The 25,359-nt window shown below is 36.8% G+C and overlaps 3 protein-coding genes across 3 annotated transcripts; 1 reads left to right on the plus strand and 2 right to left on the minus strand.

Moving 5' to 3' along the window:
• Positions 1-1,886: 1,886 nt before the first annotated feature.
• LOC120344669 (proteasome subunit beta type-7-like) lies at positions 1,887-8,805 on the minus strand. The gene is made up of 7 exons (XM_039413968.2): positions 8,615-8,805; positions 7,688-7,867; positions 6,415-6,562; positions 5,462-5,570; positions 4,452-4,510; positions 3,503-3,657; positions 1,887-2,347 (listed from the first exon to the last, which is right to left on the minus strand). The coding sequence occupies exons 1-7, from the start codon at positions 8,674-8,676 to the stop codon at positions 2,233-2,235; spliced, it is 828 nt and encodes a 275-aa protein (XP_039269902.1). The 5' UTR covers positions 8,677-8,805; the 3' UTR covers positions 1,887-2,232.
• LOC120344670 (glia maturation factor beta-like) lies at positions 8,715-10,760 on the minus strand. Its single transcript, XM_039413969.2, has one exon. The coding sequence runs from the start codon at positions 10,704-10,706 to the stop codon at positions 10,269-10,271; it is 438 nt and encodes a 145-aa protein (XP_039269903.2). The 5' UTR covers positions 10,707-10,760; the 3' UTR covers positions 8,715-10,268.
• An 8,883-nt stretch (positions 10,761-19,643) lies between these two features.
• On the plus strand, positions 19,644-25,354 carry LOC120344035 (methionine synthase-like). Its single transcript, XM_039413116.2, has one exon. The coding sequence runs from the start codon at positions 19,705-19,707 to the stop codon at positions 23,506-23,508; it is 3,804 nt and encodes a 1,267-aa protein (XP_039269050.2). The 5' UTR covers positions 19,644-19,704; the 3' UTR covers positions 23,509-25,354.
• Positions 25,355-25,359: the final 5 nt, after the last annotated feature.

Raw genomic sequence — 25,359 nt, forward strand, 5'->3', positions numbered from 1 at the left:
TTATTTGTAGGTTTCATCGTGATCGTTTTTGTTTCATTATTCTAATGAGCGTCCGATTTGGCCTTTTTCACTAGACCGTAAAATTCTGCCAGCAAGCTCTGAAATTAGTAAGACTACACGTAAATAAATAAAAAAAAAAAAAAAAAAAAAATAAAAAAAAATAAAGTAAAATCCCCCCTCATTGAACGATAAATTTTAGAATTTACATTTATCCCGGGGGAGAGGAAAGCTGACAAGACGGCTTAACCATATGGCGAACCACGGCCTCTCGTTCGGTTACCATTCCATGTCGGGTATGGGATTAGTTAGTTATTTTGTTTTCGGAAGCATGGACTTTTGGGGAGTATCTAATAGGTCCCACTTTATGCTTGCAACTTGTACAAGATGGTTAGAATAAGGGTTAAATTAAAGTCCCAATCATGCTAATAGTTAGTTGACATGCAGTTAGTAATATTGAAGCATCATGAACTGATTTCCATGCTTCCGAAAACCAATAACTGGCTAACTAATTCCATACTCGACGTGAACTGGTAACCGGACGAGAGGGAGTGGTTCTCCATATGGTTAAGCCTTTTTATAGACTTTACTCTCCCCCTGGATAAATATGTAAATCCTATTTATGAAAGGTAAAGCCTGTGCCCGGTAATATCGTCCTTCCACACCTGCATTTTTAGTGATAAAGGCACAAGTAGTATTTTAACACCGATAGTTGAAACAACACATTTTTTTATTTTTCGATTTCTCGCACCATTTCGTTTTTGTTATCGATAAAAAAGCGCTATGCTCGTATTCGATGCGTCTCCTTATTGGCCCCGGCTGATGGAGAAGAGTGTCGACTTGTGCCATCTACTCTCGATGTGTGTGCACCAGGTTAGGGTTATCCCATAATTTTTTTTTAATTTTCTTTATTTTAGTTCTATTACGAGTTTGGGGACTGTCTGTGATAGCCAAGTGAATTTACCCCCTGCCGATAGGTTTCAGTCCCTTCACCCAACCTGATCTAAAGTAGGTGAACATAATTAGTTACCTCCATATTGGTACATATTCTTCTTGAGCGCCCCCTTTGCTTAGTTCAGTGCTGTATTGGACTGCTAATGGTGTAATTTTGCATTGGGATATGCTATAATAATTACAGTGAGTTTTCGGTTGTTCCCAAAATTGTCTAACGAATCACTTTGATGAGGTTCACTGCGCCAGAAAAACAAACATGTACCTCAACCCACGAAGGCTCTTATTGTTTCATTTCATGGACCATCTTGGCGAGGATCCCTCATTTTTCTCCTCTATAGCACTCTTATAGTTAGAACTGTGTATATGATTTACATGTTAATACCGGGGGGGAGAGGGTAGCGGATAATTATCAAGGCGAACCACGACCTTTCGTCCGATTACCAGACCATGTCGAGTATGGGATTATTTATCCAGTTATTTGTTTTCAGAAGCATGGACTAGATGCAGAAAAAGCCTTAACCGACCAGCAGTTACTTTTACCTCACTGGAGAGGTGTCAAGCAATCCTCTCGCACATAACCATCCCCCGCATGGGTTCCTATCCCGAGGGTAATCAGAGGTGCCGTGGCAAGCATATTTCTCACGCTAAACACAATGTGCCACACTGCCGAGCATAAAACTACGAAAACAAAGCATTGAACTTTCAGAAAAATTCCATGCATGGAAGAAAGAAGTTTGATACATTGACTTATGCTCGAATTTATATTAAGCAAGTTTGACACTTCGATGGAACCAACCCTGGCAAGGTGTATTTTTTTCACCTAAAAGCACCCCTATAATTAGAGATGTAATGGCAAGTGGGTTTTTAATCTTAGCACAATACGCCAACTTCAAGCCAAGTGCACACACTTCTGAAAGACACACATAGCACAAAGATTATTGTCATATTCTCACATACTTCTATTCCAGATCACAAAAACTTGTGGTGAACACTACATATAAAAACTAGCCAATCCAAGTATCATTACAACTGGGCATTTGCAAAAAATGTGGCTGCTGACTAAATTTGAGATGAACAATATTCAAAAAATTCGCCATTTTTGCACAGAAATCACATTTATACTACATTGACAGGATTCAAATTAAAATTAACGTAAAGACAGAATCCTATAACACGAACTATTCGAGTATGGCCAATCCTATATACAGCCAAACAGTTTTACTTTACATTGGAACCTTCGCAGACATAACAGTCTAAATTAAGTCAGTTTAGTCTTCTGCTTTAACTTGTGTCCATTTCTTCTTGCACTGTTTCAGAAACGACGTCAAATTTCAACGGTTTGACAACTTTAGAAAGAACTGCGGTCGTGCCAGGCTTGAATTGATAGTCCCCTTGCCTATAACAAAAAATTGTGGTTTAATATTTATTCACTAGTCAGTATTTGTGACTCGGCGGTGTAGTACATCGTGCTAAGCGTAGGTGGTTCACGTAACCGCTGCTCGGTTAAGACTTCCTCCACCATCAAGTCCATGTATGGGAAACGAATACCCAGCTAACTAATCCTATATTCGACATGAATTGGTAACAGGACGAGAGGCCGTGGTTCGCCATATGTTCGAGCAGTTTCCTCGCCCTCTGGATAAATATGTAAATCCCTATCCTACGTTCGTCTTAATGCAGCGAGATTGAAAATGGAAATCTCTCCAGTACTGAGAGTTTCAATATAAATCACATTGAAAGATCGGGGGTCCAACTTTGAAAAAGATGAGTCAGTACTGTGAAGATCCTGGTCCTTCTATTCATAAGCAGCTCCTTGTATAACAATATATATCAAAGGCTGACTGTTCATAGTTTTTGTTCAGAGCAAAATATGTCAATAAACAGCCAATGAGCCTAAGTTGTAATTTCAAAAAACCTAAGAAGTCAAAATTTCAAACAGAGGCTAAAAGAGCCCTCCTAACAACTGAGCTTTCTGGAATTTGTTTTTAGTGGGTTGTTGTTTCGAAGTCTTGTTCAGAGTGAAACATAAAACTTCATTCATAAGACACACTCAACAATTAAAGACTTGAAATGCCAGAGTTGGAGCTAATTTTCCGAATTCGGGATCCCTAGTAAGACAGTCCAAAGCAGGGGTGGGCAACATACGGCCCTCTGACTGTCCGACGCATCATTCCTGAAAGTTGCCGATCGCTCTACTCTCACCGCACTGTCAGTGCGAGCTGGTGAAATAAACAATTGCCTTAGTGAACAAACAATTGCGTTAGCACGATTGCGTTGTTAAACAAACAATATAAGGTCAAAGTAGAGAGCGTTGTAAACATTCCCCACCACTGTTATCTGTTTTATTAGATTTTAAATATAAATAGATTCAAGAAATTAGATTTTATATTAAGTTTTAATTTAACAAAGATCGGATACCGAAGTATTTTTTGTAATAATCCGGCCCGCCGAGGACTTCATTTTTCCAAATCTGGCCCGCCGACTAGAGAAGTTGCCCACTCCTGGTCCAGAGATTGGGTGAAATTTACTAGAGTATAAAATTATATCTCACCTTACACCCTTTTCGTTAGCAATGTCATACGGTCTCAAATATTCCACTTTATTTCCTTTGCTAATGATGCAGAGGTCAACATTTGACCCTGAGCCAAGGTCATTGAATATTCCTGCAGCTATTGCGTCTCTGACCAACTGCATAGCTTCTTGTTTCTAAAAAAAGGAGTTGAGTTTTATAATGTGAGAACGTTCGCCTTGTACAGTAGATCCCAATTTTCTATGATACTTCACCTCCTTCTGAAGGGTGCTCCCATAGTATGTGTACCAGATTAGGGTTAGGGCATAATTTTATTCCAATTTTCCCTACTTTAGTTCTATTACAGGTTCGGGGACTAGCCAAGCGATTCCTGTAGTATTTGTAGCTGAAATTATGGCCTAACCCGGTAGACATACTACGTTCCGGTGTCCGCCATCTTAGTACGCATAGCTCAGGAGTACCCTTAATTTACTTTGAATTAATGTGGTTAACACAAATGAGAACCTGAGGAAGTTTCGTGCCCTCCCTGGAAGGCCGAGGGTCCCGTTTGCAAAATCCTGGCTTAGTAGTTAGCATATTGTATTCAAGTATGTTGATGACATAAGTTTGAGAATACCTCCATGCAGGCAATACGTATTCAGGAACATCCTAGTGCTTCAAAACTTAGTATCTCTATATATATCAGTGACTGCATATACAAAGCTCATTGGAGAACTATCAGTTAGAGATATGGAAACTAACTAACTACTTTTCCTTGCTCTATGCCTTTGTGGAAGCGGATCTGTATGCATGTACCGCAAGGATGCTGTGGCAGGAATAAAGATGACTATACTATTTGATTCAATCACCTATTAGAGCAGCTAGGCGAAAAAAAATCAGAGCGAAATGCATAAATAAGAAAATATTCTTATGATATCACCCCCTATGATATGTGTAATAGGACAGAAACTCTTTTCAAATGAACACTTACCTTCATATTAGGAACATATCTAGCTTCGAAAGTTGCCATTGCAGCGAGAGATCCGGAACCTGTAAAAAATGAACGATTCAGTATTTACTATACCAAAATCGATATATGGAAAGATTTTCTGTAAGCTTTACGTTGGACAATTTATTTTTACATTAGGAAAGTTGGTGAGACAATAATATGTAATCATATGCTCCAGAAATATGTGTACCAACATGAAGGTAACTAATTTTATTCGCATACTTTACATCAAATTGTGTAAAGGGACTGAAGTCTATGGGCAGAGGGTATATTCACTTGGCTAACACAGACAGTCCCCTGAACTCGTAATAAAACTAAAATAAGGAAAATCGGAATAAACTTATGGCCTAACGCTAACCTGGTACACACACTACGGGAGTATCAACGATTGCCATTTTGTCCTGGGGAGCTCGTACTCTAACTTTTGATGACAAGTGACTCTGTCTCGTCTCTGGACCCAGTATTTATGTACCAAGCACTACTATCAAGCAGTGGTTCCCAAACTTTTTTCGAGTGACCCCAACTTCTTTTTAATAAATTTTGTAAAATCTCTACTAATTAGCAAATCAACTAATAAATCAAATACTAATCAGCATGTAGCACTTTTACACCCGCAAACTTGATGACTAATATAAAAGAATCATGTTTGAATAACATTTATTACCCCCAAAGGTGAGAGGGCCATCAACAAGTTTTCGAAATGGTGGCATGGCTTTACTTAGCAAAATAAATGCTGACAAGTTTTTACGCAGTAATATTTCCCATACATAAAATACTATTGAGCAACACTGTAATGCCAAATATATAATCAACAATAAAATTTACTAGAAAATATAAATTAGTAACTTATAGGTTTTTGTTGAAAAAACAAAAACAAGCGACCTACAGTTGACCCAGTTTTGTGTCACAACCCATACGTTGAAAAACACGGCTATAAAGCATATATTTTATCTAATTGAAATAATTCTTGATTTATTTTTATCCCAACGTACCCATAGTAACATACGGCAGCTTATCGGTTGACCCATGAGGATGTATGCTGTAGAGATGGGGCCCTGCGTAGTCAACACCTCCAAGTACAAGAGCAGCACTGATGTAACCCTGTAAAGAAATGACAGTCAGTGATACCGTTTTTAAAGAAGAAGTTCTGAAAGGGGAATGTACAGGGAGTCCTCGACTTACGACGTTGTTCCCTTCCCGAGACGCGGTGTAACCCGAATTTCAGTGTAAGTCGGAACATTATACTGTACAGTACATAAATTACTCCACTACATATCGTACTGTATTGTAAAGTATGGTACTGTAATAAAATGTACAAATAATGCAAAGAATTATTTTATTAAAAAAACAGAAAACAAATAAATATCACATGAATAAAAGCAAATACTGTACAGTACAGTATTATTTTTTATATTTTTTATGGAGTGTGTTCGTATTCTCGAAACAGCGTTATGGAGTGCGCGAGCGTAAGTCGCTACCGTCGTAACCCGAGGACTCCCTGTACTGACATAAGAATTGTGACTAGCGTGCTTAAAAGTATGAATTTATTCAGATATTTTGTACAAAGCTCCCAGGCCCACTCAAAATGTAAAACTACTCGCACGTACCAGATTAAACAGAATTAAAAACAAGTTTCATGGGCCGCACATCATCAAAAATTGACATTTCTCCATTTGCCACACAATTTTTCTGTGCAGGCCATATCTGGCCAACGGGCCGCACAATTTTTTCTTGTAGGCCGCAGGTTGCACATCCGTGATTTAAAAACATAGGACTTATTTATTCAATGTATAATAAATATGAGTAGGCAATAGTAAAAAGTGCTTTGAGATGTGCCTCCTGTCCTATTAGTAGATGCGAGAGCGATTGATCACATTTTAAGCAAATTTTCTTGAAATTGTCATGTGTGTGACCATTTGGTATCTCTATTGTTGATGACATGTACCTGATATCTGAACAGATATTGTTTTAGCATTCTATTTGCCGTTGCAACCCTGGTGACGCGTCCAGTATCGAGTCGGTGGAGTTCTAGGTTCGATGAAATCATCTGTGTTGTCATTTCAGTATCGGCAGCTGTCCCAGCACCACAGCAGCTATAAAACAATATACAGTTCTGTATTGCTTTACTCTATAGCATGGCTACTCGACTGGCCGACCGCGGTCCGAATCCGGACCTTTCGGGTATTCGATTCGGACCGCGCATAAATCTTCATTTTGAATCATTAGCCCCCCTTTTAAAATTTTCGTTATAAAATCACTTTTAGTGATTTAAAAATATATATGAAAAGAACTATAACGCCATAACAAACAATCTTGATTAGCTAATTATCATTAGTCGGCCGAGGAATTGCGTGTTTGAAGATGCCGAAATATAATTTCTGGAAAGTCCGGACCCAAATATTCTTGAAGTTTTGTATAAGGATCTTCGGTAAAAATAGTTGAGTAGCCCTGGTCTATAGCAGGGCTACTCAACTATTTTTACTGAAGATTTGTATACAAAACTTTAAAATTATCTGGATCCGGTCTTTCCAGAAATTATATTTCGGCATCCTAAAATGCGCATTTCTTCGACCGGCTAATGATTGTTAGCTAATCAAGATTGTTCATTATGGTGTCATAATTCTTTTCACATATATTCAAAACTATAAAAGTCATTTCATAAAATGAAACTTAAAAAGTAGAGCTAATGATCCAAAATAAAGAATTAGGTGCGATCCGAATCAAACACTCGGAAGGTCTGAAATCGGACCGCGGTCCACCAGTTGAGTAGCCCTGCTCTCTCCAGCAGTAGTTCCACCGAGGGGCCACAGAGCTCTATTTCAAACACAATTATTATAACTAGTGCAAAACATAAATTTCACGATTTCGAGAAAATACATAGGATCAGAGGAGAATTTCGTACTTGCGTATCTCGAACTGTTTAGCTATTCAAACGTGAACAGGGGTCGCAAAACATTTCAATATATCGAAGGGGTCACGACCTATAATTTTTGGAAAACCCTAACTCATAAGATCAGGGCTTGCGTAACAATGCCGACTTAACAGGGTTTGGTTCGTGGATAATTTTAATACATTAGAAGGGGACTCAAGCTAAAAAATTTCGGAAGCCCTGAGGTAGATAAAGTAGATCCTCCTAAACGCATATAAGTAAAATTTTGAGATACTATACTAAAGTTCAGGCATCTTAAATGAATAATTAGGAAAAGCAAAAAACCTACTAAATATTGGGTGAAATGTAATGAATTTTGGAGCAGTTTTTATCTGCAACGATATTTCCTTCAGTGGCCCGAGTGTCAGCTCCCAGAATTACTCCATCAGCGTAGACGAGGCCGCAAATAGTTGTCCCGGTTTTCACCGCTCGAGGCAGAGCAAGTCCTTTATTCTCAAGAAAAGTGTTCCTGTGGAAAAAAAGTTTTATGTAAATTTGTTGGAAATAGAACTGATCTTTAGAAAATGTTTGAAAACTCACTTTGTAGGCTATTTTACCTCTTTTTGACAGTTATTATACAAGAAAAGTGACAAAATAATACACGAGAAGAGTTTAATTAAAACAAGAAGCAAGTCGGGGCAAAGCCACAAATACAAGAGCTCCCATTGAAGAAGTTGTGTGTTACTCAATTTTACAGCAGAAATATTTCAGTTGGTGTAGCGCAAAACTAACTATCTTTACTTTATGCTATGTGGAAGAGAAACCTTATGCTTATATATTCAGTAGTGAATTACTACGGTAAATTTGTGATATAAAGGGTAGTTATATTTTACAGGCATATACAAAAATTATTGACTGATAGGTGGATTTTGATAGATACGGTACTCATATTTTGGATTATCGAAGCAGTCTTGCACAATGTAATATCAGCACACCCAAATCACATGCGGTCATGCCATTGGCGGAAATTTCAGTGAAGGAAATATATTGAGATATAAACAAATAAATCTGCATAAAACAATAAAAGGTTGAATTTCATAAAGTCATTTTACAATTTCGATTTTGTTATGACGTCAGTTCTCGATGAATCTTAAGGGTTTGTTTTATTCTATTCAGTGGTTTTCCCCCCATTCAATATACCTGCCAGATAATTAATCACAAAATGTTCTTTTCAAAATCCCAAAACATTTTAGGCCTAGATAATTACGGTAATTACCTTGTGTAATTTTCAAATGAAAATCCTCCTTCCGGACGTGTGAGGCACTTGACTGTTGCCATATTTGTACTGGTAATTTCTATTAATTAAGCTAGTGGGGCTAAATAATGAAGATACATAATTAAGAATACGATAAAAATAACAGGCATGATTATTCGGCGGCACATAATCGCCACCAAGTGGATTAATAAAGCCCAACCGGCAACCAATGTTGCGTAATTACCACCAGAGGTGGCACAACCGATGTTAGCAAATAAAATAAAATTTACTATCGTCTTTTCCATATCATACCCTCATGACGTTTAATGCATAGAAATTCGACAAATTACATCGACCGGTTGTGCTTTTTTTTATCCATGTCATGAATATTCAGTGTTTAGCACACTGGCATAACTACAGTTCAATACAAGTCAAAGTCAAAATTTTGGGAATTTTAATCAAAACAGAATAAAGTTAGCCAATGTTGTGTTAAATTTAATTTTACAATCCCAGGGTTTCATGTTTAGAAAGATCAATATTCCAGGATTGTATCTTGCAATTTATTACAATTTCAAATATTCCTAAAAGAATTTTTTAAAGCAAAATCGAAATTTTTTGACAAAAATTCAGAATAAAGTGTCAAGAGCTAATGAAACTGTATAGAGTTACAGCAAAGAACAAGAGCGTAGCAAGCCCAAGATTTGGGGGGGAGCAATATTTTTCGCATAAAGACATAATACAACACTCACTTGTGCCTTTTGCTTCGAACAAGGCAAGATAAAAGCAGGCACTGATATTTAACATTATCTCTACAGACTTGCTTAGCTGTCAAAATTATCCAAGGTATACAAAGCAAGCCAGGAAGAGTCGGTTTTCAGTTAATCGTTCGAGAATAGCGTAAAATGATGTTGGAAAAGGCGTAATAATTTTGTCTCAAAAAATTGTGTTTAAAAAAAAAGAAATGCTAAAAATTCTTGGATGGGGGCCATGGTTCTCAGCCACCCGGCTACGCTTATGGTTTGGGTTATAAGGGGATTTGCAGCACAAATCTCTAGCTTTCCATACCAAAATAGTCATACAAGACCTAACCAATAGGCCATCATAGATATGCATGAAGATTTAACAACCATTACGTAGAAATAACATAATCGAAATACAAAACATTTTTGATATTATTGCACTCAGGTATATATCACAACTAAGCGTCTCAGCGTTTTTGTCTCTCAGAATGAATATGGCAAATTATATTCTGGAATGCTAATACGAAATATAGAGCATTTTTACAACAGTGGGAAAAATTTCTTGAATTTTCAGAAACTGTTTTTCATTCAAATTAACATGAATCATTGTACTTATAGATTATAATAAACAGTACACTAAAAAAATTTATTCTCAGAACATATTTTCTGATATACATTACTTATTTCATATAAAAGAACGTGGCAATCATTGCTTTTAAGTACATTTTAAATGTCGTTTTACACTGATTATATTCTCAATATAATATTAAAATAATAAAAAATCAATTTGGCAACTTATTCAGAATTAATAAAGCCTGAACAATATTCTGATGACTAATTGCTGCTGACTGAAAATAATGAATACATTTCGGCTATGAGTAATGTTTTCCGAAGCCGATAAAAATGAGTAATCAAGACAGTTTATGATGTAACAATCACTTCAAACCTCCTTGTGCTCGTACCCATTCATCCGTTAAATTTTCTTTTTCATCAAGACTCAGCATTTTTCCAGCTCCGCTGAGGTTATATAACTCGTCTCTGCATCCGGCATAACGCATAACCTGTTCTGGTTTACAGCCAGTAGGTTTGAAGTAAATGAAATAAAGTGGGTACATCACGCGACCATCAGACGTTTCATGCACGTAGCTATAAATTATATAGCGAGGCTGTCGCTCAGGTAATTCCTCCATCAGTTCTTCAGTTGTGATGTCATCAAGTTCATCTTCAATTTCCACAGTTTCTTCAGACATATTTACTTTCAAAATTATTGCACGTGCGTTCTTGCTTTTGCTAAATTTAAAATCTTTTAAACGTTTTCCAACATCTTCTTGAATTGAGCACATATTCTCAGTTTGTAAGCCTTGTGACGCCATAATCTTTTTTATTTGTTTAATTACAATACTAAAAGCTGTTGAAATTGAGGTACATATTACTGAATGCAGTACGGCACACTTTACAGATCGAGAAACATTGTCTCGTTTTAGAGAATCCAATTTTGCCAATGAACAAACACCCCGCCCTTGGGAGACATCTGGACATGGTTGACCCTCACTATTGATGAAAATAAAGTAAAATGAAGTTGCGCAAAATACTACAAAGAAGCGCAATCTAAAAACGCCATCATTGAATTCCTTGGAAAAGAATAATCTGATTACCAAAGGAAAATATTTTCTATCTGGCATTTGTTTTGAACGAAAACGGCAATTTGGTCATGTGACAGGTCATGTGTAATTTCGATGATTATAGAGACAAGCATGGCCTGTCGTCTGGTTACCAGTCTGTGTCGTGTGTGGGATTAGATACCAAATAATTAATTTCAGATGCCTTGACACCTTGACTTGATAGTGGCAGTAGTGGAGAATATCCAGTCTGGATTTCATGGCCTTTTTGAACGAGAAATCGGGCGTGCAATCAAAAATTCCCGCGTGCAGATAAGAATTCCTGGCGTGCAATTATAAGTCACGACTGCAAGACAACTGCGCCCGCGTGCAACTGACTTTGACATTAGATACCTCTCAATACATCCGCGTAAAATTACTGGTATCGCATAAAAAATACGATGAATCAGACCAAAAATTGCTGTTTGACCTTTGACCCCAAACATTATTTCTACAATTTGTCGATGATTTTGAGAGTGTTTGTGCGACTTCAGATACCGGTACTGTTCAGTACATTCGTGTAAAATTATTGCATGAAAAATACGCTGAATCAGAGCCGTACCTGACCAGCGTTGGTGCAAAGGCGATCTTTTCGTCCATAACTATTCTCACAGGATTCCTACCATTCAACACGATATGGTCTTTTTTGCTTCGCAATTTTTCGATTAGACCAAATCTTGCAAGCTAGTATTTGTCGACAATTGTGGAGTTATAATATTTTGGCATCTTCATATTACTGGATTATTGATTTTAAAGCCATTTAAACCGATTTACATTGGTGAGCAATTGCAAATTGTCCGCGTGCAAAATTGAATTCGCTCGCGAGCATTTTTGCGGAGCGCTAGCGCTCTCGTGCGTGCACCTGCTATGGAATCCAGTCTGGGAGAATATGGTACTAGTTGAGTTTATAATGGACTATTTGAACAACGTTACCATGGCCCAACCGTCTACATGCGGCCTCTGGGCTGTACATAATTAGTCAGTCAAAATTATATTATAAGTATAAGTATAAGTATAAGTATATTTCGACTCCATAATCAGCATAACAATACATTTGACAGATAAAAACAAATAAATAAAAACTGATTATGAAATCAGGGGAGCAAACAAAACCTTAGATAAGGTTTATGACGTACAAAATATAAGATGGAAGGTTTTGCCGAGAGGAAGTGGTACGTGTTTACTCACCTAAAATTATTAAGTTATTTCACACACGCTCACATGCACCCACCAGCCACACACACACACACACAACCACTGAGAATTTATTTAAGTAAGAATAAGACGCGATAAATTTAGGGTATACTATACAGTAAACAAAAAAAATAAATAAATAAATACAAGAAAAGAAAAAAAAAATTTTCTGCCACACCATATTGATATTTTTGTAATGATTGCCATTGCCAAATTGATCGATCTTCTAATCGTTAATTAAGATATAAAAGGAAGATTCTATTGAAAACATATTGCCAAGCTGATTATAGTTGGAGTCAAATGCCAAGTTGCCCAACCAAAGTTGCCAGAATTGGGTGCATGAAGAGGTGGGCGAGACCATTTCATTCCCCAAATTAGAGCCTATTATTGCCAAATTATAGTCCAGATTGTAGTAAGTAATTAAAGTTACCGGTAACACTAAAATTACTATAATTAAGTAAAGTAGGATGTGGAAATAAATTGGTTACAAAGGGTGTAAGTGAGGTTTTTCATTCTTGGGTATTGATTTCAGACAAGGATATAGGAATAAGGTTGTTATTTCACAGGATATCGGAGTCTTTTTTTGTTTTTTTTCTTATGTGTTTTACTTCATTTAATCACTTTGAAGTAACCTGAAAAACAAAAAATAAAACTGCGAGTAGATGTTTCAATGATTGGGTGAAGGGGAACGCTCTGAACTATTTATTACAGGTAAAAAATAATTGTTTAATTAAATGGGATGTATTGTCATTGTATAGCGATGGATAGATGATCTATGATGACATTCTGCTTGGGACAGAGAAAAATTTATCACACCATGCAAAAAACACACAAAATTTTACTATCTATACCTTGGCCAACAAGTCAACTCAAACACCATGCCTTAACATAAAACGCATGCATACATAAATGATATAAAAACCACATCCAATTACAATGACCCACAGCAAATTAAAATCTGAAGGGGAGAAACCAACATAGCTCTACTGCTCGCCTAGTTGCAATAATTAGTAACCTTGCAGGAACAATATTGTACTATCTACAACCCTTATACCACCACTCAAACATAAGACCAAGCGTGTATGATAAGGACATCACAGCTAGAAAAAGATAAAAACACGAGCGTGAAGTGATAGAATGTGTGCAGTTATTTAAAGAAAATATCATCCGGGTACGTTAGCTACCTATATATTTAAAAAAATATATATATATACTCAAGCATGTCACAATACCATTTCTTTGGTGCTGAACTAGTTCTGGCCAAGTCGTGGCAAGATATAACAATATTATTATAGCTGTTCAACATTTTCATTAAAACAATAATGTGCAAGTGTGGAGTGTCCCAAGTTTTTGTCATCGAATACGACGAATACCACCAGTAGTAATTTTTTAATATTTGGAAACTAAATGAGACTTGACTTGTTTTTGAAAAGATTTTTTGGACTTTAAGGTCTTCAAATTTAAGGGAAGAGAATTCCAAAGTTTGGGTCCAGTAAAAGACAAGGAATGCTGACTCACGGATTTACTCATGAAAGGTACGAATAAATCAGAACTGCTTCTTCGGTTGGAGGTATTTTTGACAAGTATGTCATTAAAGCAATTGGGCAGCGCATTATTATGGAAGTCGTGAGCTAGAGATAATATTTCAAATTTCATCATATCTTCAACCTTAAGTATATTTAGTGATTTGAAGTAAGATTCTACACTTTCACGTTTTCTTTTACCAAAAACTATTCTTAAAAAATTATTACAAATACTCTGCAGTTTTGAGACAAGGGTTTTATTACCATGAAGCCAGACTGAACAACAATATCGAATATGGCTAAGTAGTAATGATTGAAACATTGCTAGTAGAGCTGATTGATCAACACACTGGGATACTTTGGCAGAAACTGCTAGGTTTCTTTTTGTTTTACCAATAACATGCATTATTTGTGATTTCCATGACAGATTTTCATCAAAGATAACTCCTAGAAATTTTATTTCTTTCACTCTTTCAATTTCATTGCCATTGAGCAGTAGTTTTTTTGAACAACTCACACTTTTATGCTTGCTTGGATGGAATAATACAAATTTAGTTTTGTTAGCATTCAGAGATAATTTATTAACTAACATCCAGCTACAAATGTTGGTTAGTTCTTGGTTTGCAACTGTGAATAGATCTTCAAGGTTTTCCCCATGAAGAATCAAGTTAGTGTCATCAGCAAACATGATCGACTCAGAGGATTTCAGACACCTGGACATGTCATTAATGTAAGCTAGAAAAAATAATGGGCCAAGTAAAGATCCTTGTGGAACTCCGTGCTTCATGACACAAATATTTGTAGAGAATGAGTTGTCATATTGCACAATTTGCTTTCTGTCTTGAAGGTAGCTCTTGATCCAATTGAATGGAACGCCTCTAATTCCATAGTGATAGAGCTTACTTAAGAGGATGGAATGGTCAATGGTGTCAAAAGCTTTTGAGATATCAAGAAATATTCCAATTGCATGTTGTTTGTATTCAAACGCATTGGTCAGTTTGTGTACCAAAACATTAGCAGCCATAGCAGTGGAGTGATGCTTGCGGAAACCAAATTGATGCGAGTGGAAAACATTGTTAGTTTCAAAGTAGTTTGACATTCTACTATACATTATTTTTTCAAGAATCTTAGAAAATGATGGTAAAAGACTAATAGGTCTATAGTTTCCAAGATCTGAAACACTACCCTTTTTAAAGAGAGGAAGAACTTTGGATGTCTTGAAGCTTTCAATGAATAATCCACTAGATAGTGAAAGATTAAATATATATGTCAGGATATCAATAATATGTTCTGGAACATATTTCAATATTTTAAATGGAATACCATCGATTCCAAAACTTGACTTGGGCTTCATATCGCGTATAATATTTTTTATTTCTAATGATGTAGCTGGCCTTAAGAACATGGATGAGGATTCTTGCTTCCCAAGATATGAAATGTAATTTTTGTCACAGCCAGCTGGTTGTGGCATACAGTCAAGCAGGCTTTGTGCCACTTGGGAAAAGTGTTCATTGAATTTATTTGCAGTTTGTGTATTACTGCAATCAAATCCAATCAAAGGACAAGAATTTGTTTTATTTTTACCAATAAGTTCATTAATTGTTTTCCACACTGCCTTGATGTTGCCTTTGTGAGAAGCAAATTTAGATTTGTAATAATTTGATTTCTTTTTGTGGAGCAATCGAGTATAAAGGTTCCTGCATTCATTGAACTGTAATTTGTGCTTGTCATTTATGTTTTTATTGTTTATTAATTTCTTATAAAGTTTTTGTTTGACTTTGTTGAGTTTCCGTAACTCAGTATCATACCAAGGTTTGTTTGATCTGTCTGTCTGTTTTTTGTAAGGAAAAGATTGAGAGTAAGCAGTGGAGAATTTTTCAAAAAAAATTTCAAAGCAAGTGTTGGGATCCTCGATGCTGCTGAAGTCATCAATATCAATAGAATTCAGTTCATTCATGAAAGTATTCAAGTTGGACGAAGTAAACTGGCGATAAAGCGTTTCAATTCTGGTCTGAATTTGCTTTTCTAGAAGAGAGCATTGTACAATCGGCAGATGATCAGAAACACATTCTGCTAAAACAGCACTGTTAATTTTTTTATCATATACGTTTGTCCAGATGTGGTCTATACAGGTAGCAGAACTTGAAGTTATCCTGGTGGGGCAGTTTATCAAAGAATAATAGGCCATGTTGTGCATAATATCAACAAATAGGCTGGTATTCATATTGGACTCATCAATAAGATTATAGTTGAAGTCACCCATTATATAATTATAATTCAACCTGTTCATCTTTGAGAGAACTTGGGACAAGAGATTCCGAAAGTTAGCATTGTTCAATTCATCAGTTAGTGGTGATCTATAAATAGTACCGCAGGTTATTGTTTTATTTTCCAATGATATGTCAATGAATATAGATTCAAAAACCTTTTCGCACATTATAGTAATATCTTTGCGGACAATGTATTTCAAATCATTTCGAATGTAGACACCAACACCACCACCTCGGTGATGAGATCTACTATTAGAGATAAAAACATAGCCATCCAGTGCATTGAAATGGCCATTTGTACCAGATACAATCCATGTTTCATTTACAGCAATTACATGAGGCTTACAATTCAGTGAATTAACTAGTGCTTCAAATTTTGTGAAGTTTTTGAAAGAGGCTAAAGATCTGATATTGATGGAGAGAGTCATGAAACCACTTAGTTTAAGGCTGTCGTTGAATTTAAGGGCATTGACATCACTGGAGCAGATATATTGATTTGAGCAATTGTACAAGAAAACACTATCAATGTTGTTGAATTCATCAGTATCAGTATTGGCTGATTCAAGAAACAGTTTGTTGAGGTATTCAGGATCAAGAATTTTGGCAAGTGCCTGGGCTTCAGCTTTTTCTGTATGAAGGGGAACAAATAACTCAGATATTTCAGAATCAGAGAGACAAGAGAATGGCATACAGTCTATTTCACAAAGGAAACAGCACCAAGGTATTTCATCAGCTTCAGATTCAAGGTTTTCATATTGTTGTCCAGAAATATTGGTACATTTTAAATGTATCCAAGAAGAACAAATGTCACAATAAAGACCTTTTTGATTGATTCGAACTGATTTGTGGCAATTTCTACATGGGTATTTTAAATTAGTTTTCATGGCAGTGGCACAACAAAATAAAAGTAAAAATAAAAATGAATAAATAAGTCAAATATCTAGTCTGGCTATATAGGTTTCCAGATGTTTGAAAGATGCAGAACCATTGATTAGACAGCACTAGCCTATTTAAATAAGAAAAATGGAGATTAGGAATGAGTTAATCGTTCCCCGCTGCTCATAGGCTACCGCTACGTCTTGAGGTTGGTCCCACTGAACGGGCAGCAGCCTTGGAGTAGAGGGGACGAGAGAGAGTAGTGATATCATTTAAGGAAGATATTACTCGCCTTTTATCTAGGTAAGCGTAGATAATCCCATTCATTGTGCTCACTTTTTGTTTTCCGAAGGCTTCCTTGGCAGCGCTGAGTAGCTTGAGCCTGCTACAGGTCAAGGACTCAGTGATGGACAATCCGCTGCCTTTGAGTTTTTTTTTTCTACCATACACCATATTCTTCGTTGATCTTCTGACGAATTTGATGATGATGGGGTTCTTCGGAGATCTTGATTTTAATTTGTGAGTAATATCAATGTCAGTGTTCACAATAGGATGGTTGGGTTTAAGGCTGTCGTTGAGAGTTTTCACTACGAAGTCTTCGAACTTATGGTATTCAGTTTCTGGCACAGAACTACAGCCATGGAGAATCACACAGTTTCTTCGGCTGTATTGTTCTAAATCGTCCTGTTGCTTTTCACAAGTCTCCAGCCTGCTAATAATCTCCTGGATCTTGGAGGAGATTTGAGCCACGTCATTCTGGAACTTAATGATATCCTGGGACTGGTTGCCATGGTCTTTAGAGGCAGATAATAGAGTTGCATGTGACATTAGCTCTTCTTGCTTGGCCTGAAGAGATGAGATAGCTGCCAGAATCTGGGTTTGGACTTCCTTGTTCATCTTGAAGTAACGTTAGTGCAGTAGTGTGATTGATTGCAAGGTGAAATTAGGTAGGTATGCAGATAGTATATCCAGTAAGATCCACGTACAATAATAGTACAGAAGGTAGTAGGCTATCGTACTTTCAGTCTAATCAAAGATTACAATAACATCTTAATCAAATAGCGAACTGGCTCCTTAAGATAAATATTAAAACGACTGTAATTTGCTCTCGGTAAACAGCGCGCTATTTCTAACAAGTTTTCAACCTCTGAACTGACAGACCTGAAGAAGCAGCAGAGCGCTGAAGAAACATGACTAAACAGTTTTAAAGGTAAGAGCATTGCCCACGCGCAAAAAAGCAAAGATGTGAAACTAAAACAAATATTTTAATGTTGCGCATTTTTTGAAGTATATGTTCCATTCTGGAAAAAATAAATAAAACTAAATATAATTTATGGCCAAATACAATACCCTTTGTCTGAAAAACATAATATTTATTTTGGTTCAAAAGAAATATTTTCAATGATGGAACGTATTCTTTTGATTCTGCCAACGAATGTACCCGGGATTTGCTTTGTCATATTTCCTTAACAATGAGTAATAACCTGCGTTTCTTTTATCCAAATGCGATATTCACAGAAGGAATATAATCTAAGCAAAATTTTATAACATAGTACAACATTTTTTCTATTTGTATTTTCATTTAAAAGATTTTATTATGAGATTACGTTTTTATTCCATAGACACGCTTCAGCTATTTTACTGCTCTCTAGCGCTGACCTGGAATGCGAGGATCTTATATAAACCGACTGCACGTCTTTTTCGTCCCACTCGCTGCAGAGCGTCAGACGTTTCTCTTAGCATGTTTTTCATGTGGTTTGCCGTCAACTAGTCATTTTGCTGCAAACATTGCAATTTAGGGTAGGTATTCGGAGACCAGAATGCGTAATTTATTTGAAAGATCTCTATCCGGCAAATCACATTTTTAAGCCTATAACTTTAAAAAAAAAATGACTTTAATAGAAAAAAAAACTGCTGAAATGATAATTTATTTTAGCATTTTGAAAAGGTGTTTGTAACACAGAATGTCGATTTTGGCAAACCAGGCAGGATTTGGTATCTAGCAGTAAAAGCTGAAATGCAGTGCAGGATGGTCAAAATGATATTCATAAATATGTTAGAATATTAGTTCAGAAGTTAGCAGTGTTGTAAGACAGGCTCTTCCATATTCAGATATTCATATATTTGATCAGGACCCAAAGGATAGGGGGCTCATGTAGTTTCATACCTAACGTACTTCTAGTAGGCGTAGCATAACAATTTCTTCACATGTCAATCCTAACCCCCACCTGACCACACCATCCAAAAATTACGTCACTACAACGTCACAGTGACGTAATAGAGCCCTTCAAACTATGCGAACTGTCATCCAAGACGCGCAGACGTCGTCGGCGCCGATGCTAATTCGGGCGATCGTACGAGCATTTGGCAAGCTCAATGACGTGATTGTGACGTAATTTTTGGATGGCGTAGTCAGGTGAGGGTTAGGATTGGCATGTCAAAAAATTGTTATGCTACGCCTACTAGAAGTACGTTACGTACGAAACTACACAAGACCCGAGGATAGAGGGACGAAAATAATATGGCAAACTCTTAGTGACTTAATGTGGGCCAGTCTTCTGATTGATATTTCAGATTTGAGTTATTTGTGGAACCTGGCATGATATTATCGACGCCATGGAGGACAATTAACAAACCTGCAAACAGACCTTGACATTATGTTATAAAACTTACAGGCTTACGGTACCTTGTAAATCTGTGAATGTAATGCTTGATACAGTAATAGTAACATCTGAAAATGCAGTTGGTAACATCTGAAAATGCAGTTGCTTTCATTTATTTCATATCAATTTGTGTTTTCAGTAATTATATCTAGTGTTAGATTTATAAGATACCATAATAATCGCCAAAATGAAGGACAAGGTGAACAACATTTCTTCAAACATTCGAGTAAAAATCGAAAATGAACTCAAACGTCGGATCATGATTTTTGATGGAGGGATGGGAACTATGATTCAAAAACATAAATTAACAGAAGAAGATTTTCGCGGGGAACGTTTTTGTGATCACCCTCATTCTTTGAAAGGTAATAATGATCTACTAAGTCTCACAAAACCAAATTTGATTTACGATATTCACGTGGATTACCTCAAAGCTGGTGCTGATTTTGTAGAAACTAATACTTTCAGTGGAACGTCAATTGCACAGTCTGATTATAAACTTGAACATGTTGTTTATGAATTAAACAAAGCGTCTGCGATTTTAGCGAAAAAAGCTACGAAACATGTTTCTGCGTTGACTGGAATAGAAAGATATGTAGCAGGCAGCGTAGGTCCGACAAATCGTACTCTTTCGCTCTCTCCGTCGGTAGAAAGACCAGATTTTCGCAACATAACTTTCGATGAATTGGTCGAGGCATATTCTGAACAAATTAGAGGCCTCGTTGATGGAGGATGTGATATTTTACTCATTGAAACCATCTTTGACACAGCCAATGCAAAAGCAGCCATTTTTGCTGTCGAAAAAGTAATCGAAATGGAGGATTATTCTCACGTAAAAGATATTCCTGTTTTTATATCTGGCACAATTGTAGACAAAAGTGGGAGGACATTGTCTGGTCAAACAGTAGAAGCATTTGCGATCAGCATTTCTCATGGAAAACCTATGTGCATCGGATTAAATTGCGCTCTCGGCGCCGCAGAAATGCGACCTTTTGTTGAAGCTTTGAGTAATTTCTCAGACAAAAGTATCATTTGTTACCCCAATGCAGGCCTTCCTAACACTTTTGGGGGATACGACGAAACACCTGAAATGACATCAAAATATTTAGCGGAGTTCGCTTCATCAGGACTAGTTAATATTGTTGGAGGATGTTGTGGAACGACACCGGCACATATAAAAGCAATTGCAGACGCTGTGAGTGAAATTCCGCCGAGAAAAATATCGAAAAACATTGATCGCACTTCCATGTTCCTTTCTGGCCTTGAACCTGCAATTTTGAACAAATACACTAATTTCGTTAATATTGGGGAACGGTGTAATGTCGCTGGATCGCGTCGATTTGCGAAATTAATCCAGAAAAATAATTACGAGGAAGCAGTAGAGGTCGCTAAGCAACAGGTTGCCATGGGAGCACAAATTCTGGATATCAACATGGATGACGGAATGTTAGATGGAAAACGAGCAATGGCGAGATTTGTCAACCAGCTGAGTGCAGAACCAGAGGTCGCTAAAGTCCCTTTCTGTATAGATTCTTCGAACTTTGAAGTTATTTTATCGGGGTTAAAATGCACGCAGGGGAAATGCATCGTCAACAGTATTAGTCTCAAAGAAGGCGAAGAGGATTTTATCGCCAAGGCAACACTCGTGAAAAGATTCGGAGCTGCTGTAGTGGTTATGGCATTTGACGAAAAAGGTCAAGCGACAGAAATTCAAGATAAAATTCGAATTTGTACTCGCTCGTATAATATCCTTGTGAAAACAGTTGGCTTTAACCCTTGTGACATCATTTTTGACCCCAATATTTTGACCATAGCTACGGGAATGACAGAACACGATAAATATGCAATAAATTTCATCGAAGCGACAAAATTGATAAAAGAACATCTTCCTGGTGCACGAGTTAGTGGCGGCTTGTCAAATTTATCGTTCTCATTTCGTGGAATGGACGCAATCAGAGAGGCAATGCACTCAGTATTTTTGTTTCACGCCATAAAATCAGGGATGGACATGGGAATTGTCAATGCTGGTAATTTACCTGTCTATGACGACATTGATGAAGAACTCCTTGATCTTTGCGAAAAATTAATTTGGAATAAAGACTCGGCTGGAACAGAAAAATTACTAGTGTACGCTGAAACGAAAGGTCGTGGTGGCAAAAAGGTCATTGAAACGGAAGAATGGCGAACATTTGAAGTAGAAAAACGTCTTGAACATGCGCTTGTGAAAGGAATAGATAAATATGTCATTGAAGACACGGAGGAGTGCAAAAAAAATGTTGAACGATATCCAAGAGTGCTAAATGTAATTGAAGGTCCTCTAATGAAAGGGATGGGAATCGTTGGTGACTTATTTGGCGCAGGAAAAATGTTTTTACCACAAGTTATCAAATCCGCAAGAGTGATGAAAAAGTCTGTAGGGTATTTGCTACCTTTTATGGAAGAAGAGAAGAAAAGGTTAGCGGTGAACGGAGTCCAAAATGGAGAGACTGAAGTCGATGATAATAGTCAATATAATGGAACAATTGTCCTCGCTACCGTAAAAGGAGATGTCCATGACATTGGAAAGAATATAGTTGGCGTCGTTTTGGGCTGCAACAACTTTAAAGTCATTGATCTAGGGGTCATGACACCATGCCAAAAAATTCTTGACACTGCTATTCAGAACAAGGCCGACATTATTGGGCTTTCGGGATTGATTACTCCATCGTTAGACGAAATGATACACGTCGCAAAGGAAATGGAACGTCAAAATTTTAAACTTCCGTTACTGATAGGTGGTGCTACAACATCACAAGCTCATACAGCAGTGAAAATTTCTCCGAGGTATAACCAGCCGGCTATTCATGTTCTTGACGCTTCAAAAAGCGTTGTTGTGTGTTCCTCACTTCTTAACGAGGATTTGAAACCTGTCTATGTGCAAGAAATAGCTGAAGAGTATGAAGACGTCCGCACAAACCATTATGAAAATTTACTTGATAGAGTATATCTATCGTTGGAAAAAGCTAGAGAAAATGGGCTCGCTATCGACTGGAAAAAGTGCCGTGAACCTACAACGCCTACGTTTATTGGGACAAAAGAGTTTATTGATTTCAATCTCGAAATTGTGACTTCGTACATCGACTGGAAACCGTTTTTCGACGTTTGGCAATTACGAGGAAAATATCCAAATCGAGCATACCCAAAAATATTTAAAGACAAGACAGTTGGGGAGGAAGCTAAAAAACTTTTTGACGACGCTCAAAAATTGTTAGATCGAATTGTTCAAAGGAAGCTACTGACTTTACAAGGTATAGTTGGGTTCTACCCTGCTTGTTCAGAAGGAGACGATATTCATGTATTTGAAGAAGATGGCATGCCACGACCTTTGACCCCAAGTGCGACATTTTATGGGCTTCGGCAACAAGCAGAAAAAGACGATGAATCCAACGAACCGTATTATTGTTTGTCAGATTTCATTGCCTCACGTTCATCGGGGGTGAAAGATTATCTTGGATTTTTTGCTGTCGGTTGTTTCGGCGTGACTGGAATGTGCGCTGAATTTGAAAAAAATAATGATGATTTCAACAGTATAATGGCGAAAGCTATCGCCGACCGACTAGCAGAAGCATTCGCTGAATATCTACATGAAGACGTGCGTAAAAATTTATGGGGGTACAGCGAAGAAGAACGTTTACAGGCGAAAGAACTACATAAAATTAAATATAAAGGTATTCGACCTGCACCTGGATACCCCAGCCAACCCGATCACACAGAAAAACTAACCATGTGGAATTTGATGAACGTAGATAAAAAAATTGGCGTCAAATTGACAGAATCGCTTGCTATGAACCCGGCTGCATCCGTCTCTGGGTTGTACTTTGCGAACGAGCATTCGAATTATTTTTCTGTCGGTAAAATTGCCAAAGATCAAGTCGAAAACTATGCAACTAGGAAGGGAATGTCAGTCACTGAAGTGGAAAAATGGCTAGGCCCTATTCTATCTTATGACGCCTAAATTATTTAGAAAATTTTATTTTAGTGCAATTCAATCAACCTCAATTTTCCCAGAAAGAAATTGAAATTAGCAGCATTGGCTTATGTATATTTTAATATGATGATGCTGACTGGTCACGCTTTATGAATTTCTCAGCCCCTTTCTATCTTACGACGCCTGAGTTTTATTAAAAATTTAGGTGTTGTTGATCTATTTAGTGCAATCTAATTCAACTTATTTTCTCAGGAAAAATTGAAAATAGCAGCATTATCGTATGCATATATAAATGTTGAAAGTTCCGTCTGAAAATAATACCATAAAATAGGTGATTGAGCAATTGAGCTGATATCAAACCTAATTCTAAGCAATTTTAACTAAAATATTTTAATAAAGATACAGCAGTTTAAAATCGAAAAATATATTTTTTCAAGATTGATAAATTATAGCCCGTAATAAACCATGTCAACAGCTTCCTTTATGTATTGATTTGCAATTTCCTTCTTTATTCCTTGCTGGTTTATATTAAACCCTGATGCCAGATTATTTTACATCCGTATATCCTCGCATATAAGCCGGCCTCTTAAAATGATGAATTTATTGAAAGCCGACCCTACAAATTGTAACATGACGTATGAGTTGTAGCTGTTGGAAATAAGTTAGCATAATGTCATTTCGATTGTGCGCTCATAAGCCAAACGATTTGACGCAACGACAAAATCAAAAAATTACTTATTTTTACGCAGTGCCTTTTAAACAAAAACTGACGAGTTCGGATTTTTTTCGGGTAAAAATCGGACTGTCGACAAGGCGGGCCAGGTTGTGGCCCTTGGACTATGTTTTGCACATTTTTAAACTAAAATTAGCGGGAACCCTGGTTGTGTTTCCTTCGTAATACATCTGCAATCTAACAGTATATTTTGCGATAATGCGATTTTCTATATGGCTACCTTACTTTTTCTTAAATGTGGGACAACTAAAAAAGTGTGACAATTTTTGTTTTTAAATTTCCATTTTTTTCGTGTTCAATAATGGTACAAATATTTATTCTTGCTATTATTTATAAGTTATAACTTTTTTTTAAACCAATGGCTTAGTTCAGCGGTTCTAAAACTTCTTGTTCGCGCAGCGCCGAATTAAAAGGGAAGAAACTCATGGCACACTTACATAAAAAAATGGCTGCCTCTAATATAGTTGGAAAATGCTGCATAGATAAATGTTTGTTTTTGATAACTGTTAAAAGTGGTTGCTTTGACTGCTGGGTTTTAAATAGGCCTGTGAGTGCAATTTCCAATAAGCGATACCCCTAACCTTGAAACTATGAAACAAGGTTATTCACCGATATAGTCAGGTCGAATGAAAATTCGACTCGATCCCAGCTTTTGAAATCTATTTTTCTGAAATGTATTTAATATTTTCCTCGTGTTGATGTTGCTGCTTTCTTGTATCGCAATGTGTTTTGCATTTTTTGGTGTAATTGTGCTATTAACTTTTTGCTATTTTGTGTTGTTTGCTGGGGTGTAGCCAGGGATTTTGAGGTTGGAACCCCTCTCTACTTATAAATTGTAAAAAAAAGCATTTCCTTTTCCGTGGCTTGAAACGAAGTTTCGTCCCTCAAGACTATTGAAAACACAAGATTTCCCCCCCGGTTGGACCTAGTAGCTGATACGGTCTAACTTTTAATTCAAAATTTAACCCTCCCCTTAGCTTTCCTGGCTCTGCCCCGGTTTTTGTGTCCTAAATTAAACTGAAAATCCTATCTTAACGCTCTTTATCTTGAGTTCCTTTACTGCTTATTTTACCAATTTAAAATTCTTTCTCGCCAAATTATTTTCAATCTTGATACTAAAATAATTGTTATTTTATTCAGTGCAT

The sequence above is a fragment of the Styela clava genome, chromosome 5 (genome assembly GCF_964204865.1).
Source record: "Styela clava chromosome 5, kaStyClav1.hap1.2, whole genome shotgun sequence".
Classification (NCBI taxonomy): domain Eukaryota; kingdom Metazoa; phylum Chordata; class Ascidiacea; order Stolidobranchia; family Styelidae; genus Styela; species Styela clava.